General features: G+C 65.3%; 1 protein-coding gene across 2 annotated transcripts; it reads right to left on the reverse strand.

Annotated features, from left to right (window-relative positions):
* Positions 1–1,941: 1,941 nt before the first annotated feature.
* On the reverse strand, positions 1,942–11,346 carry TAF1C (TATA-box binding protein associated factor, RNA polymerase I subunit C). Of its 2 annotated transcripts, XM_019495394.2 has the most exons (14): positions 11,200–11,346; positions 9,515–9,599; positions 9,052–9,158; positions 8,487–8,582; positions 6,878–6,948; positions 6,509–6,756; positions 6,170–6,298; positions 5,801–5,918; positions 5,555–5,626; positions 5,000–5,135; positions 4,618–4,746; positions 4,086–4,263; positions 3,705–3,842; positions 1,942–3,451 (listed from the first exon to the last, which is right to left on the reverse strand). In XM_019495394.2, the coding sequence occupies exons 1-14, from the start codon at positions 11,329–11,331 to the stop codon at positions 2,010–2,012; spliced, it is 3,081 nt and encodes a 1,026-aa protein (XP_019350939.2). In that variant the 5' UTR covers positions 11,332–11,346; the 3' UTR covers positions 1,942–2,009. The 2 variants fall into 2 exon arrangements, with proteins under 2 accessions (XP_019350939.2, XP_019350940.1); XM_019495395.2 differs by lacking the exons at positions 8,487–8,582; positions 9,052–9,158; positions 9,515–9,599; positions 11,200–11,346 and adding an exon at positions 7,118–8,466.
* Positions 11,347–11,674: the final 328 nt, after the last annotated feature.

Below are 11,674 nucleotides of genomic sequence, written 5' to 3' on the forward strand. Positions count from 1 at the left end.
TCATAGACCTGTGTGCGCCACAGGGCTCTTTGGACTGAACACTTATTTTGGCACAGGATGTTCAGGTCACCCATGTAGGCCAGGGCCTTGGTCTCTTCCCTGCTTCCTCTGGGGATCTGGACTCCGGGCATCCCGGGGTCCTGTCTAATGCACTGGGCCAGCAGTTCAACGGCACAGATGCACCGGAGCGGGGAGAGCGGGCAGCCCTGGCAGACCCCCAACTCTACTGCAATGCATGCACTCAAGAGCCTGCTGACCAGCACCTCGCTGCTCACATCCGTGTACAGTACCTTTATCCAGCCAGTGAAGATCACAGGATGCCCTTTCGCCTCAGTGTCTCGAAGAGAAACCAGTGTGACAGTCGTAGGCCTTTTCCCACTCGCCCTGCCATGGACCCTGTTCGGTGCACGCCGCCCTGGGCCCACCCTGCCTTGGCCCTGCTGCACGGGGCCACCTGTGCCTCGCGGGCCCAGGGCAGCACCTGCTGCAATTCGCATACGCGCCTGCCCAGGCCACGACAGCCCCCACGGGCAGCCAAGGTGCAGCCAGGCCTAGCCCTGCCTGGCCACAGGCACCACGTGCCACAGGGCTTTGCAACATGCCCCGGGCCCAGGCAGGGCCCCAGGAACCCCCAGCCTGGCCTGGTCAGGCCCCGTCCCACCCCTGGGAACCCTTGGCCTGGCCAGCAACTCCCAGATGCAGGATTGCCCCTGCAAGGAGTGCTTCTTCTTTCCGCATCCCTCCCCCCAACACACACACACACACACACTGTATCGGCTGCATGCAGGGCACGGGCGTGATACAGTGCCTGCCCAAGCCTGCAGACATGCGCCCAGCGCACAGCCCAGAAGCCCAGTCTATGCCTGTTGCCAACAGCCTGGGCCGAGCTGCAGTGCAGGCTGGAGCAAGAGGCCCCAGACCTTCCCGAGCGACCACAGCGCCTGGGCCAGCAACGAACACGTCCAGCCGCGCGAGACAGGACCGAGCAGAACCACGGCCTGAAAGAAGAGCCTCAAGGCCTTCAGACCAGCCCAGACCACAACGGCAGTCTGAAGGTGCCAGCACCAGATCCCTGGGGCCACACGCACCGGGCACGGTTTTGCCCGAGTTGCATGTAATGTACTCGGAGGCACTGTAAAGAGATCAGGACTCACCCTGTCACCCACAAACCAGGGTAAATTGGTGGTATCTGAATTGTGTGTAAAGGGCAGGGACCAGGGTCACCCTGACAGGCACTGGGGCTCCATCTTACCTGTGCCCCAGCTCCCACGGGGTCCTGACAACACAGCTGCAGCCTGGTCCTGCACGGTGCAGGGCTGCACAGTCCCAGTCCGCAGAGCCCCAGGTGCAGTTCACGGCACAGCAGCAACGAACGCGCTGGGGGTGGATGGTGGTGTCCAGGTGTGAGCCCAGCATGGTCCTCAGGACCAGGAGACAGGTCATGCAGCACGTGTGCACACCAGGTGCCTGTGTGCACATTGGTGCCCACCTTAACCCCAGCCCCAGGGCACGGGAGCCTGTGCTGCCTCCCAGGTGCTACAAGGTGCAGCCCTGGGGTCTCTACCCTGACCAGCCCTGTGCCCCAACACATTCCCCATCCCCTTGCACAGCCCAGGCCCAGCTGCACCACATGCAGAGTAGGGCAAGCAGCACCCTCATGGCCATGGCCAGCAGCCCCGCTACACAGCCCAGGCAGGCAGCGTCCTTCCTGGGGCAGGTGCAGGGGACACCGGGCAAGCCAGTCCAGCTTGGGTGGAGGTCCAGCCCCAGCTGAGCATGCGGCCTCCACGTGTAGACATGGACACGCCCTGTAATGGGGCAGGCATGCTGGAGGTAGCAAGGGGATTGCACATTTGGCTAACTAGAGCATGATGATAGCCAATGGTTGGAACCTGGATATTGCAAGGAAAGGCCCCCTGACCCACAGAGACCACACAGGAGCCAGCTCTCCCAGTTTATTGACTGCAGCACGGGAGCAGCTACCCCAGGAACGCCCCCGCCAGGCCTGCTCAGAAGCCCATGCGGGCACGCTTGCGCTTGGCCTGGGAACCCGTGGAAGCCTGGCTCTGGGAGAGGGGGACGTGCTGCCCCCCCCCCAGGCTGGAAGCCTGGCTCTGGGAGAGGGGGACATGCCGCTCCCCCCCCAGGCTGGAGGCCTGGCTCTGGGAAAGGGGGACATGCCGCTCCCCACCCAGGCTGGAGGCCTGGCTCTGGGAGAGGGGGACCCGGTGATCTCCCCCCAGCCTGGAAGCCTGGCTGCTGGGCACCTCAGGTGGCGGCTCCACGGGGGACTCAGTGAAGATGGAGAGGTAGTCGCGGAGGGTCTTCCTGCGCTCCCTGGGCACCCCACGCAAGCGCAGCATCTGGGATGACAGCAGCTGGGAGGGGGTCCCTGGGTCCTGGCTGCCCCCAGGTTCCTGGGAGAGCTGGGTGCTGCAGGCCAGCGGGGAGCCTGGCCAGGGCTCTGCAGGAGCATCCTGCCCTGACAGGGAGGGCGCAAGGCTATGCTGGGGGCTGGCTGGGACAGGCGTGGGGGCCCGGCTGCCCACGGACCAAGCTGAGACATCACTGAAGTCGGACAGGTCAGACTGGCAGGTGAGGGAGGAGCTGAAACTGCCCGACAGGCTGCAGAGGCCCCGCGCTCGCTTCCGGCGCCGTCTCTGCTCCCGCAGCGCCCGCACCCGTGCCTGCCGTGCCTGGCTCCTGCCCTGCTGCTCCTCCCACCAGTTGCTCCAGCCCCCCACCCAGGAGGCCGTGAGCCGCTCGCTCAGGTCATCAGGCCAGGCCTGTGGCTCCACGGGGCAGGGCAAAGGCAGCGGTGAGGGCTCCGAGCCCAGGGCACAGCCCACAACCAGACCACGCTCCCGCATGGCGCGGCGCAGCTGCCGGCGAGCCTGCTGGTGCAGCACCCTGTCCCCGGGCACCTGGCCCAGCTCCCTGCGGGTGAAGAGCCGCCTCTGGCTCAGGGTGAGGGGCACCCGCGGTTTGGCCGGCTCCGCCAGGTGCTTCCAGGCATGGGACAGTGTTGCCAGCCAGCGGCGGTACTGGGCAGCAATGGCAGGGCTGGGGGCAGGGGTCTGGTTGGGGCTGGTTCGGCCTTGCCCCTGGGCCCCGGGATCTGTGGGCTGCCCGGCACTGCCACTGTCCTCATCCTCCGAGTCCTCGTTCACAAGCACCTCCAAGCCAGACAGGTAGGTCTCCATCCTGTCCTCCTCCTCGCCCTCCGTGCCCGAACCACAGGAAGTGCCTGGTCCTGGCAAGTGCTGCACTGCCTGGGCAGGGGTCTGCAGGGATGGGGACGTGGAGGGTTCATCTGCATGGCCCCTCTCTGGCGAGCTGTCTGCTGGCTGCGAGTGCAGCAGCGTCTGGTAGAAGAGGTCCCCGGCCTCGGACAGCTGGAAAACCAGCATGGACTCCAACGGCCCACAGCGCCCCAGGGTGGCGGTCACCCCTGGAGAGAGTTGGTTGTGAGCCAGGCAGGCAGGGGCGAGTGGCAGGACCCAGGGATATTTCCCCGGGCACCGGCCCAGCGCCCCCCACCACTGCCACGTGGGTCCATGGCAGAGCCCAGCAAGGGGCCTGTCCCATCCTGTCTGCCAGTGATGCCTCCCTGCACACAGGCGGCCAGCTTCCCCACCACCCCCTGGCCCCGTCCTGGGCACCATTGTGCAGAGGAGCCACAGGAAGCCTGGCCCGGCACCTACCTGCAGCGGGCATGCCCAGCCTCTGGTGCAGCCAGTCCAGCTGGTGGGGTGTCATGGCAGGCAGGTACTGCAAGCCATCAGCAATGGTGTGCAGCCTCCGTGGGGCCCCCACAAGCTGACAGGCTGATGTGCTGCCGCCTGCAGAGAGAGGAGCGCCATGAAGAAACGCGGCTGCCTTCCCAAGCCCCACCTGGCCACAGGGAGGCTGAGCAGGCCAGTCCTGGGCAGGGAGATGGGACCAAGGGGAGAAGGCCCCCATGCACTGTGACCTCCCCCTACCCCAGGTGCTAGGAGCAGCCTCAGAGTGGCTCTAGCCACTTGCTGCAGAGCAGCTACCCCCACGTGTCCCAGCCCAACCCCAATGCCCCTCGTGCCCCCGACCTGTGCACTGCAGCAGCATCAGCTCCTGAGTGCGCTGGGCGCCCAGCAGCACCTTGTGGCTCCTGCCCCGGGGACTGCCCGGCATCATGTGTGCAAAGATGGGGGGGACCGTCATCATGTGCTCCCAGCGCAGCGCTGGCACCAGGGGGAAGCGCTCGTCCACCACATACACCGAGAACTGGGGGGATGACAGAGTAGGCCGAGACAGTGTTGCCCAGGGCCCCACCCCTCGTGGCCCGGCTGTGCTCCGGGCCCGGCCCACCCACCTGCAGCCGTGGCACAGGCCTCAGGGCACTGCAGTCTCCCTGCTGTGCCAGCCCCGCAGCCAGGCCCCCGAGCACCTGGGCCACGGCACACAAATCTGCAACAGAGACCCCTGCCAGCCCTGCAGCCAGGCATGAGGCTGCAGGCCCCATGCAGCCAGTGGCCCCCTGCGCTCCAGGGGTCACAGCCCCACACCACAGACACAAGCTGCTGCCCTGTACCCACCCTAGCCTGAAGCCTTCCCTGCTGGACACCCCCCACCTCTCACCTGCGTGGCGATGAGATGCTGGGCAGGGTGGGCCTGGCCCAGGTACAGGGGCAGCACCACGCGTTCTCCACGCTGACACCCGGCTTCCGCGCCCACCTTGAAGAGATCTCGCCGGGCCTGAGTGGGGGCCTGCAGCCAGAGACCAGGACCTGTCAGCTGGGCTGGGGGAGGGCGATGCCCCCTACCCCACTGGAAGGGCCCCGGACACCCACTGGGGGAGCTGAGAGGCCCGAGGGAAGGGCCCAGCCTGCCTGGGGCAGCCCCGGGGCCCGGCTCCCCCACCTCAGGCACTCCTACACCCTGTACCCTCCTGGCAGGCAGAGGGTCTTGCCTGTGGCATGTGAGCCCAGATGCCAGGGCACAGCCCCTGGCCCCAACTCACCCGCACATCGAGGCACTGCACGCCAGTGCGGTCAGCGTAGCTCAGCACCCGCGGGTGGGCTGTGAACTCGCTCCAGCGCCACGGCGATGCGTCACGGAAGAACATGGTCTCCGGCTCCTGGCAGAGGCGCTGCAGCCTGGGGAGGCCAAGGATGCCCAGAGATGGGTGTCAGCGCCCAAGCCGAGGATCCCGGGGGGCAGCAGGACCTGGGATATGGCCGTTGCTGTGTATGGGCCTGGCTCAGGTCATGGCTGTCACTGCCTGGCCACAGGCCCTGGGACGGGCTAGACGCTGCTGTGGCCATGGCCTGACCCCAGTGCGGGAACGGGGGAAGATGCTGCTGCGCACCCCACCCAGCTCTGGGGCCCTGCAGCTCCCAGCACTTTCTGAAGGCTCAGAACTGCCCCTACCTCCTCCTGCCACACCACGGCCACCTCCCCCTCCCAGCAGCCCAGGGACCCCAGCAGCCTGTGCTGCCCGCCCCGCTCATCCCCGAACCTGGCTGGGGCAGGGAGGCCCCAGGCAGCCTTTGCCAGTGCCTGCAGCCATGCTCACCCGGTCTCGACGCTCCACAGGTAGACAGCCCCGCTGTGGGTGCACAGGGACAGCTCCCCGGGCAGGTGGGGGCTGTGGGAAGGGCAGTGTCAGCGGTGCCTGGAGCCGAAGCAGAGCAGACCTGGAGCCTGCTTGCAGCGGAGGCACAGAGGGACAGACAGACCTGCCCCAGCTACAGGCCCTGTTGCCCCAGGGCTTGCAGCTGCCACTGGTCTCATGGTTCCCCCCAGCGTGGGCAACACTTACCTGACAGTGAGGCAGGAGGCTGGCGAGGTGGTGCGGACGACCTGCAGCGGAGTGGGCACGGCGCCAGGCTGCAGCCTCCAGGCCCCACAGTGGTAGTCCGAGCGGACACCCACAAAGGCTGCGGGCAAAAGAGGCACGCCGGTTTAGCTCATGGAGGGGGAAAGGGAGCACAACCAGGTTGGCCCACGGGAAGACAGTACCATGGAGCAGTGACTCGGGCTCAGCCCTCATGGGGGTCCCTGCCCCTCAGCCCCTGCTCCAGGAGGCTGTCAGCCTGGGACTGGGCCCTACCCTGCTCAAGGAAGCAGGGCTGGCTGCTGGGCTGCTGCTCCGAGGGCAGGGAGAGGCGAAAGCCCTGGCTCTGCTCACCTGCCCCATCCACCTGCGTGGCAGACACCTGGCGCACCCGGCCGCTGAGTTTAAACTGGGCAGGGCTGCCCTGGGCGCAGGGACGCAGGGCGCCGTCCTCCCCTGGAGCCAGCACCACGTCCTGGAAGCCTGCGATGCGCTGGTTAAGTGCCACGGCACAGTCTGATGGGACCAGGACTGCAAACGCCTGGCGGTCTAGCTATCACACCTGCCCGCCCCACCACAGGGGCTCAGCTGGATCCCTCCCAGGGGGTAACAGCGACACAGCAGTGTCCAGCCCTGGCCCCCCAGCATCTCCCCCACAAGCCAAGCAGACCCTCCACAGCTGCAAAAGGATACAGAGCTGATCCATGGCAGGGCCGGCTGGGTGCAGCAAGCAGCCGCGGGACGCGCCTATGCCCCCAGTGGGCAGCCAGGCCAGCGCACCCCCAGTCGGGGCATCGTCGAAGAGCAGCTGGTCCCACTGCAGCGCCAGCTCCTCATGCAGCCGCTCGCCCAGCATCCCTAGCGGCAGCTCCCACAGCCAAGCCTGGCTCAGGTGGCAGAAGCCGCGCAGCCGGGAGCTGACCCACAGCTGGCGGCACCCGCTACAGGAGGGGACAGGTCAGGGACCACCATGTACTGCTGCATGGGCTGGTGGGGGGCAGGCCCAATGCATGGAGCCACATGGGCTTGGGGGATTGATCTGGAGGAATGCCACACACTCACCGCCTGGCGTCCATGTGGCTGAGCTCCCGCAGCAGGGCCGACAGCGGGACCACGTTCTCACATGCCTTGCCCTGAGGGGAAAGGGGACGGGTGGGCCAGGGTCAGGACAGGGCCACAATACCTGACCAGGAGGGGCACGTGTGTGTGCAGGCAGCATGTTCTCATGCCAGGAGGCTGAAGGAGGGGAGGCAAGGGGGGTTCCCCACGATTCTCCCCCTCCAGCCCCACTCCCCACAATACCAGTGAAATGCAGGACAGTGCCAGGCCACCATGCACTGCCCATCAGACGGAGCAGCCTCAGCACCCCTGCTCCATGTCCATCTGTCCCCTTGTTCTGGATGGGGGCAGAAATGGGATAGGACAGAGCTGAGGTTGGACCTAGAGGGTGGCACTTGACAGAAGTTAATCATCATGGTGCACTGTGACCAGTGGGGTCCCTCAAGGCTCTGTCCTTGGGCCAACACTATTCAACATCATTAATGATGTGGACATTGGTATCGCAAGTGGACTGGCCTAGTTAGCTGATGACGCCAAACTTTGGGGTAAAGCATCCACACCTGAGGACAGGAGGGTGATCTAGGCTGACCTTGACAGGCTCATGAAATGGGCAGACGAGAACCTGATGGTGTTTAACACTGAAAAGTGCAAGGTTCTCCACCTTGGGAAGAAAAACCTGAAGCATCCTTACAGGCTCAGCAGTGCTACACTGGCTAGCACTATGGACAAAAGGGACTTGGGGGTCATGATTGACCACAAGATGAACATGAGCCTTCAGTGTGATGCTGCAGCTAGTAAAGCAACCAAAACACTGGCTTGCATCCATAGATGCTTTTTGAGCCAATCCCAGGAAACCATTCTCCCGTTGTACTCGGCCTTGGTGAGGCCGCAGCTGGAGTACTGTGTCCAGTTTTGGGCTCCACAATTCAAAAAGGATGTGGAAAAGCTTGAGACAGTCCAGAGAAGAGCCACGCGCACGATCAGAGGTCAGGAAAACAGACCTTATAGTGAGAGGCTGAGAGCCATGGGACTCTTCAACCTGGAAAAGCGCAGGCTCAGGAGTGATCTGGTGGCTGCCTATAAGTTTATCAGGGGTGCTCACCAGGACCTGGAAGAACGTCTGTTCACCAGAGCACCCCTAAGGGATGACAAGGTCAAACAGTCACAAACTCCTTCATGACTGTTTTAGGTTGGACATAAGGAAGAACTTCTTTACTGTCCGAGCCCCCAAGGTCTGGAATAGACTGTCACCGGAGGTGGTTCAAGCACCTACTTTGAACGCCTTCAAGAGAAATTTGGATATTTATCTTGCTGGGATCCTATGACCCCTGCTGACTTCCTGCCCCTGGGGCAGGGGGCTGGACTCGATTATCTTCCAAGGTCCCTTCCAGCCCTCGTGTCTATGCATCTATGAGGTGGGGGAATGCACAGCACCTGCACAGGAAGGCGCCAGCTGGGTTCTGGTTAGTCACAGCTGGGGAGAGCAGGCTGCCAGGGGTCTAGGAGCCAGGGGCTCAGGGAAGCAGGGGCAGCAAGATGGGGGCTGCCCCTACCCCCTGGCCCAAGCCAGGCGGGCAGCTGTCCCTGGGGATGGGCAGGGACCATCACTCACCCGCAGCCGTGCCTCCCCCAGATGGAAATTCTCCTGCAGTAGCTGGCCCATGGCCCCAAACGCGTCCTCAGGGTGGTCCAGGAAGAAGTGTGCCAGCTGCAGGGAGGGGCACAGGGTCAGGGGGCCCAAGCAGGGTCTGGCTAGCACACGGGAGTCCGGGGCAACCCAAGCAGGCAGCTGGGCACATGTAGTGTCTTCGTGGCCTCAGCCCCAGCTGAAGCCCCCTGCCCCCTCCTCCCAAACCTCGTTGCAGGGAGACACTGCGCAGAGCCTGGTGGGCAGAGCATGGCCATCCTGGATCCCCACGTGGGTGCGTGGGTCTGCTTGGATCCTCTGACACCCTCTCCTGCCCAGGGCAGCCCTGCTCCCCTTCCACCCCAGCGCCTTTCCCCAAGGAGGGCAGTGAGCTCAGTGGCCCTCTGCCCAGCCAGGCCTGGGGCTTTTGGGCTGGGCCCACAGGAGCGCTGAGACTTGCTGCTTTCCCAAAGACCCCCCTGCCAGGGCATGGGCCATGTGGTGGGCTACCGGAGGTGCTGGGTACAGCAGCCAGCCTGCAAGGACTCACCTGCCTGGTGAAGTCAAGGGCAGCTTCAGTCCTGCCTGCCTGGAGCTTCCTCCGAACCCGCCCCGGATAGAGGATGTCATGGGGGGTCACGGCCAGGACCCTGAAGCCTGCAGGTCAGAAGTGGGGGGGGAGAGAGAAGGACACGGACAGAGGACACGACAGGGGACGGGACACCAGGCCAGGCTGTCAGTGCAGTGCAAGCCCCCGGGCACAGGGAGGGGAGGGAGCCATGTAGCGCTGCTCAAGGAACCTCCAGCAATTGTGGGCAGAGGGATGGGCACGTGCACCCCCCAGGCCCTGGCAGTACCCGGGGATGGACTGCCCAGGGGAGCCCACAGGTCAGGAGCTAGTTCCTGCTGCTGGAGGGGATGAAGGCCAGGAGGACCCTGCCAGTCAGGGCCTTGTGCTCTGGCAATCTCTGGCTCTGCTGGCCTGGGGGTCGAGGCAGGATCTGAGCTCTCACCAGCGTTAGGAGGCAGAAGTGGCACCGCAACGGCATCAGCAGGTTCCCAGTTCTCGCCTTTCTCGCTGCGAAGCGGCACGAACCCCTGTAAGGGCAGGACAGATGGATCAGCACAGCTCCCTGCCCACTGCAGGGGGCACCTCTACCCTGGTCCCCAGCTGTCCCCAGCCCATCACGCTGCCCGGGGCTGCAGCTCCACTCCCCAACTGGGTCAGGGCCCTCCACTGGGCCTGCACTCCCTCCCCACTTAAGGTTAACGCTAACGGTCCAAGGGGCTGCCCCTCGGGAGGAATCATCACAAGCACAGTGACAAACTGGGTGACTCCTGGCTGGACGGCAGTGCCAAGGAGGATTGTGGGGGGGAACTCGATAGATCAGACTCGATATGAGCCTGCAGCATGGTGCAGCTGCACAAAAGAGCACTGTGATTTGGGCTGTCACGCGTATTAGGTGCAAGACACAGGAGGTGATGGTGCTTCTCTGCTCGGCCCTGGTCAGGCCTCCTCTGGATAACGGCTGCAGTGCTGGGCTCCACATTTTAAAAGGGAAGTGGAGAAGTGAGAGAGGGGCAGAAGCAATGCTCAAGGGCTTGGAAGGCAAGTCCTAAGAGAGGCAGAAGGAGCTGGGCATGTTCAGCTTGCATAAAAGCTGCTTCAGAGGGGACACGAGAGCAGCCTGCAAACACCTGAAGAGCTGCCTCGCAGGAGAGGGAAAGCAGCTTCTCTCTTGGCTTGAAATTGCAGCAAAGTAAATTTAGACTGGATCTCAGAGAAAACTTCTTCCTAGTCGGAGCGGGGGAACAGGTGCCCAGGGAGGCTGCGGCTGCTCCAGCACTGGAGGTGCCCTCGCAGGGGTTGGGCAGCCACTGGTCGCGAGCGAGCTGGGAACAGCAATGCCCACAGCGCTGGGGGGCACAAGAGCCAACGGGGCCGCCACACGAGTTGCTGGGACACCGTGGGCCGAGGGCTGCAGCCCAGGGCAGGGGGCGCGCACTCCCTGCGGGGCTGTGCTCAGCAGGAGAACGAAGCGACGCTCACAGCCAGACAGGAGAGGAAGGGACACTGGAGGAGCTGGCGGGCAAGCTTTTTTGGGTAATGTGTTATCTTTTATTACATCAACTGAGTAGCTAGGAAAACGAGCTCTCTGCAAGCTTTCGGGCACAAGCACGCGTCTTTGGGCACAGGGAGTCGCTGCTGTTGGGAGACCTCCAAGGAAGGAAAGAAGCTGAACGTGTGACAGGAGGTCAGTGAGAAGGTACACGGGCAGAAGCGAGGAAACCACAGGGGAAGAAGGAAGAGGAGGGGGACAATGGCAAAGGCGAGAACCCTGCAGTGCAGAGCGGCTGGGACACGCAAGAGCAGAAGGGACAAGAGGAAGGGGTCGCGAGCCGGGCGGGGCCCAGGGTGCAGGGCAGAGCAGGGATGCGGCCGCCCCGGGCTCCGCCGGAGGCCAGGCTGCCGGGAAGGGAACTGCCCTCCTGCCGGTCCCGCGTCGGGGCTTCCCTGCCACCGGGGCGCTGCGTGCAGGTGGGGGCGGCCCTGCCCCCGCCCCGCTGGGCAGGAAAGATTTCCTCCGGTCGGACTGGTCTGCACTGGCGCGCCCGGGCCCGGGCCCGGGCCGGGCCGGGGTTTGCGGGGCCTCCCCCGGGGCAGGCTCGGGGCTGGCGGGGCCGGACGGACACTCACCTGCCGCGGCTCCGCGCCAGCCCCCAGCACCGGTCCGCGCCCGCCCCAGCCGAGCAGCGCGGGGCAGGGCGGCTCGCGGCTGGGGGGCCCGGCGCGGTGCGGCCCCGGGAACAGCGGCGCCGGGAACTGCATCGCGCCACGTGCGCCCGCCCCGCCGCTACAATGTAGCCCCCGAGCGGCCGCCGACCAATCAACGCCCGCCGCCCATAGAGCGCCCGGCCAGAGCGCCGCGCCGCGCGGAAGGGGCTCGGAAGTGCGGCGCGGCAGCGCCCCCTGGCGGACGGCAGCGTCGGAGCCGGCGTGCGCTTTAGCTCCCAGGGGGCCGGGCCGGGCTGCCCTCTCGGGGGGGGGAGGGGCGTGGGGCGGCTGTGGGTGTCTCCCACGGGGGGGGTGTGGGGCGGCTGCGGGTGCCCCCTCGGGGAGGGCGGCTGCGGGTGTCTCCCGCGGGGGGGGGCGTGGGGTGGCTGCGGGTGCC

Source organism: Alligator mississippiensis, chromosome 3 (genome assembly GCF_030867095.1).
Source record: "Alligator mississippiensis isolate rAllMis1 chromosome 3, rAllMis1, whole genome shotgun sequence".
Lineage (NCBI taxonomy): Eukaryota > Metazoa > Chordata > Crocodylia > Alligatoridae > Alligator > Alligator mississippiensis.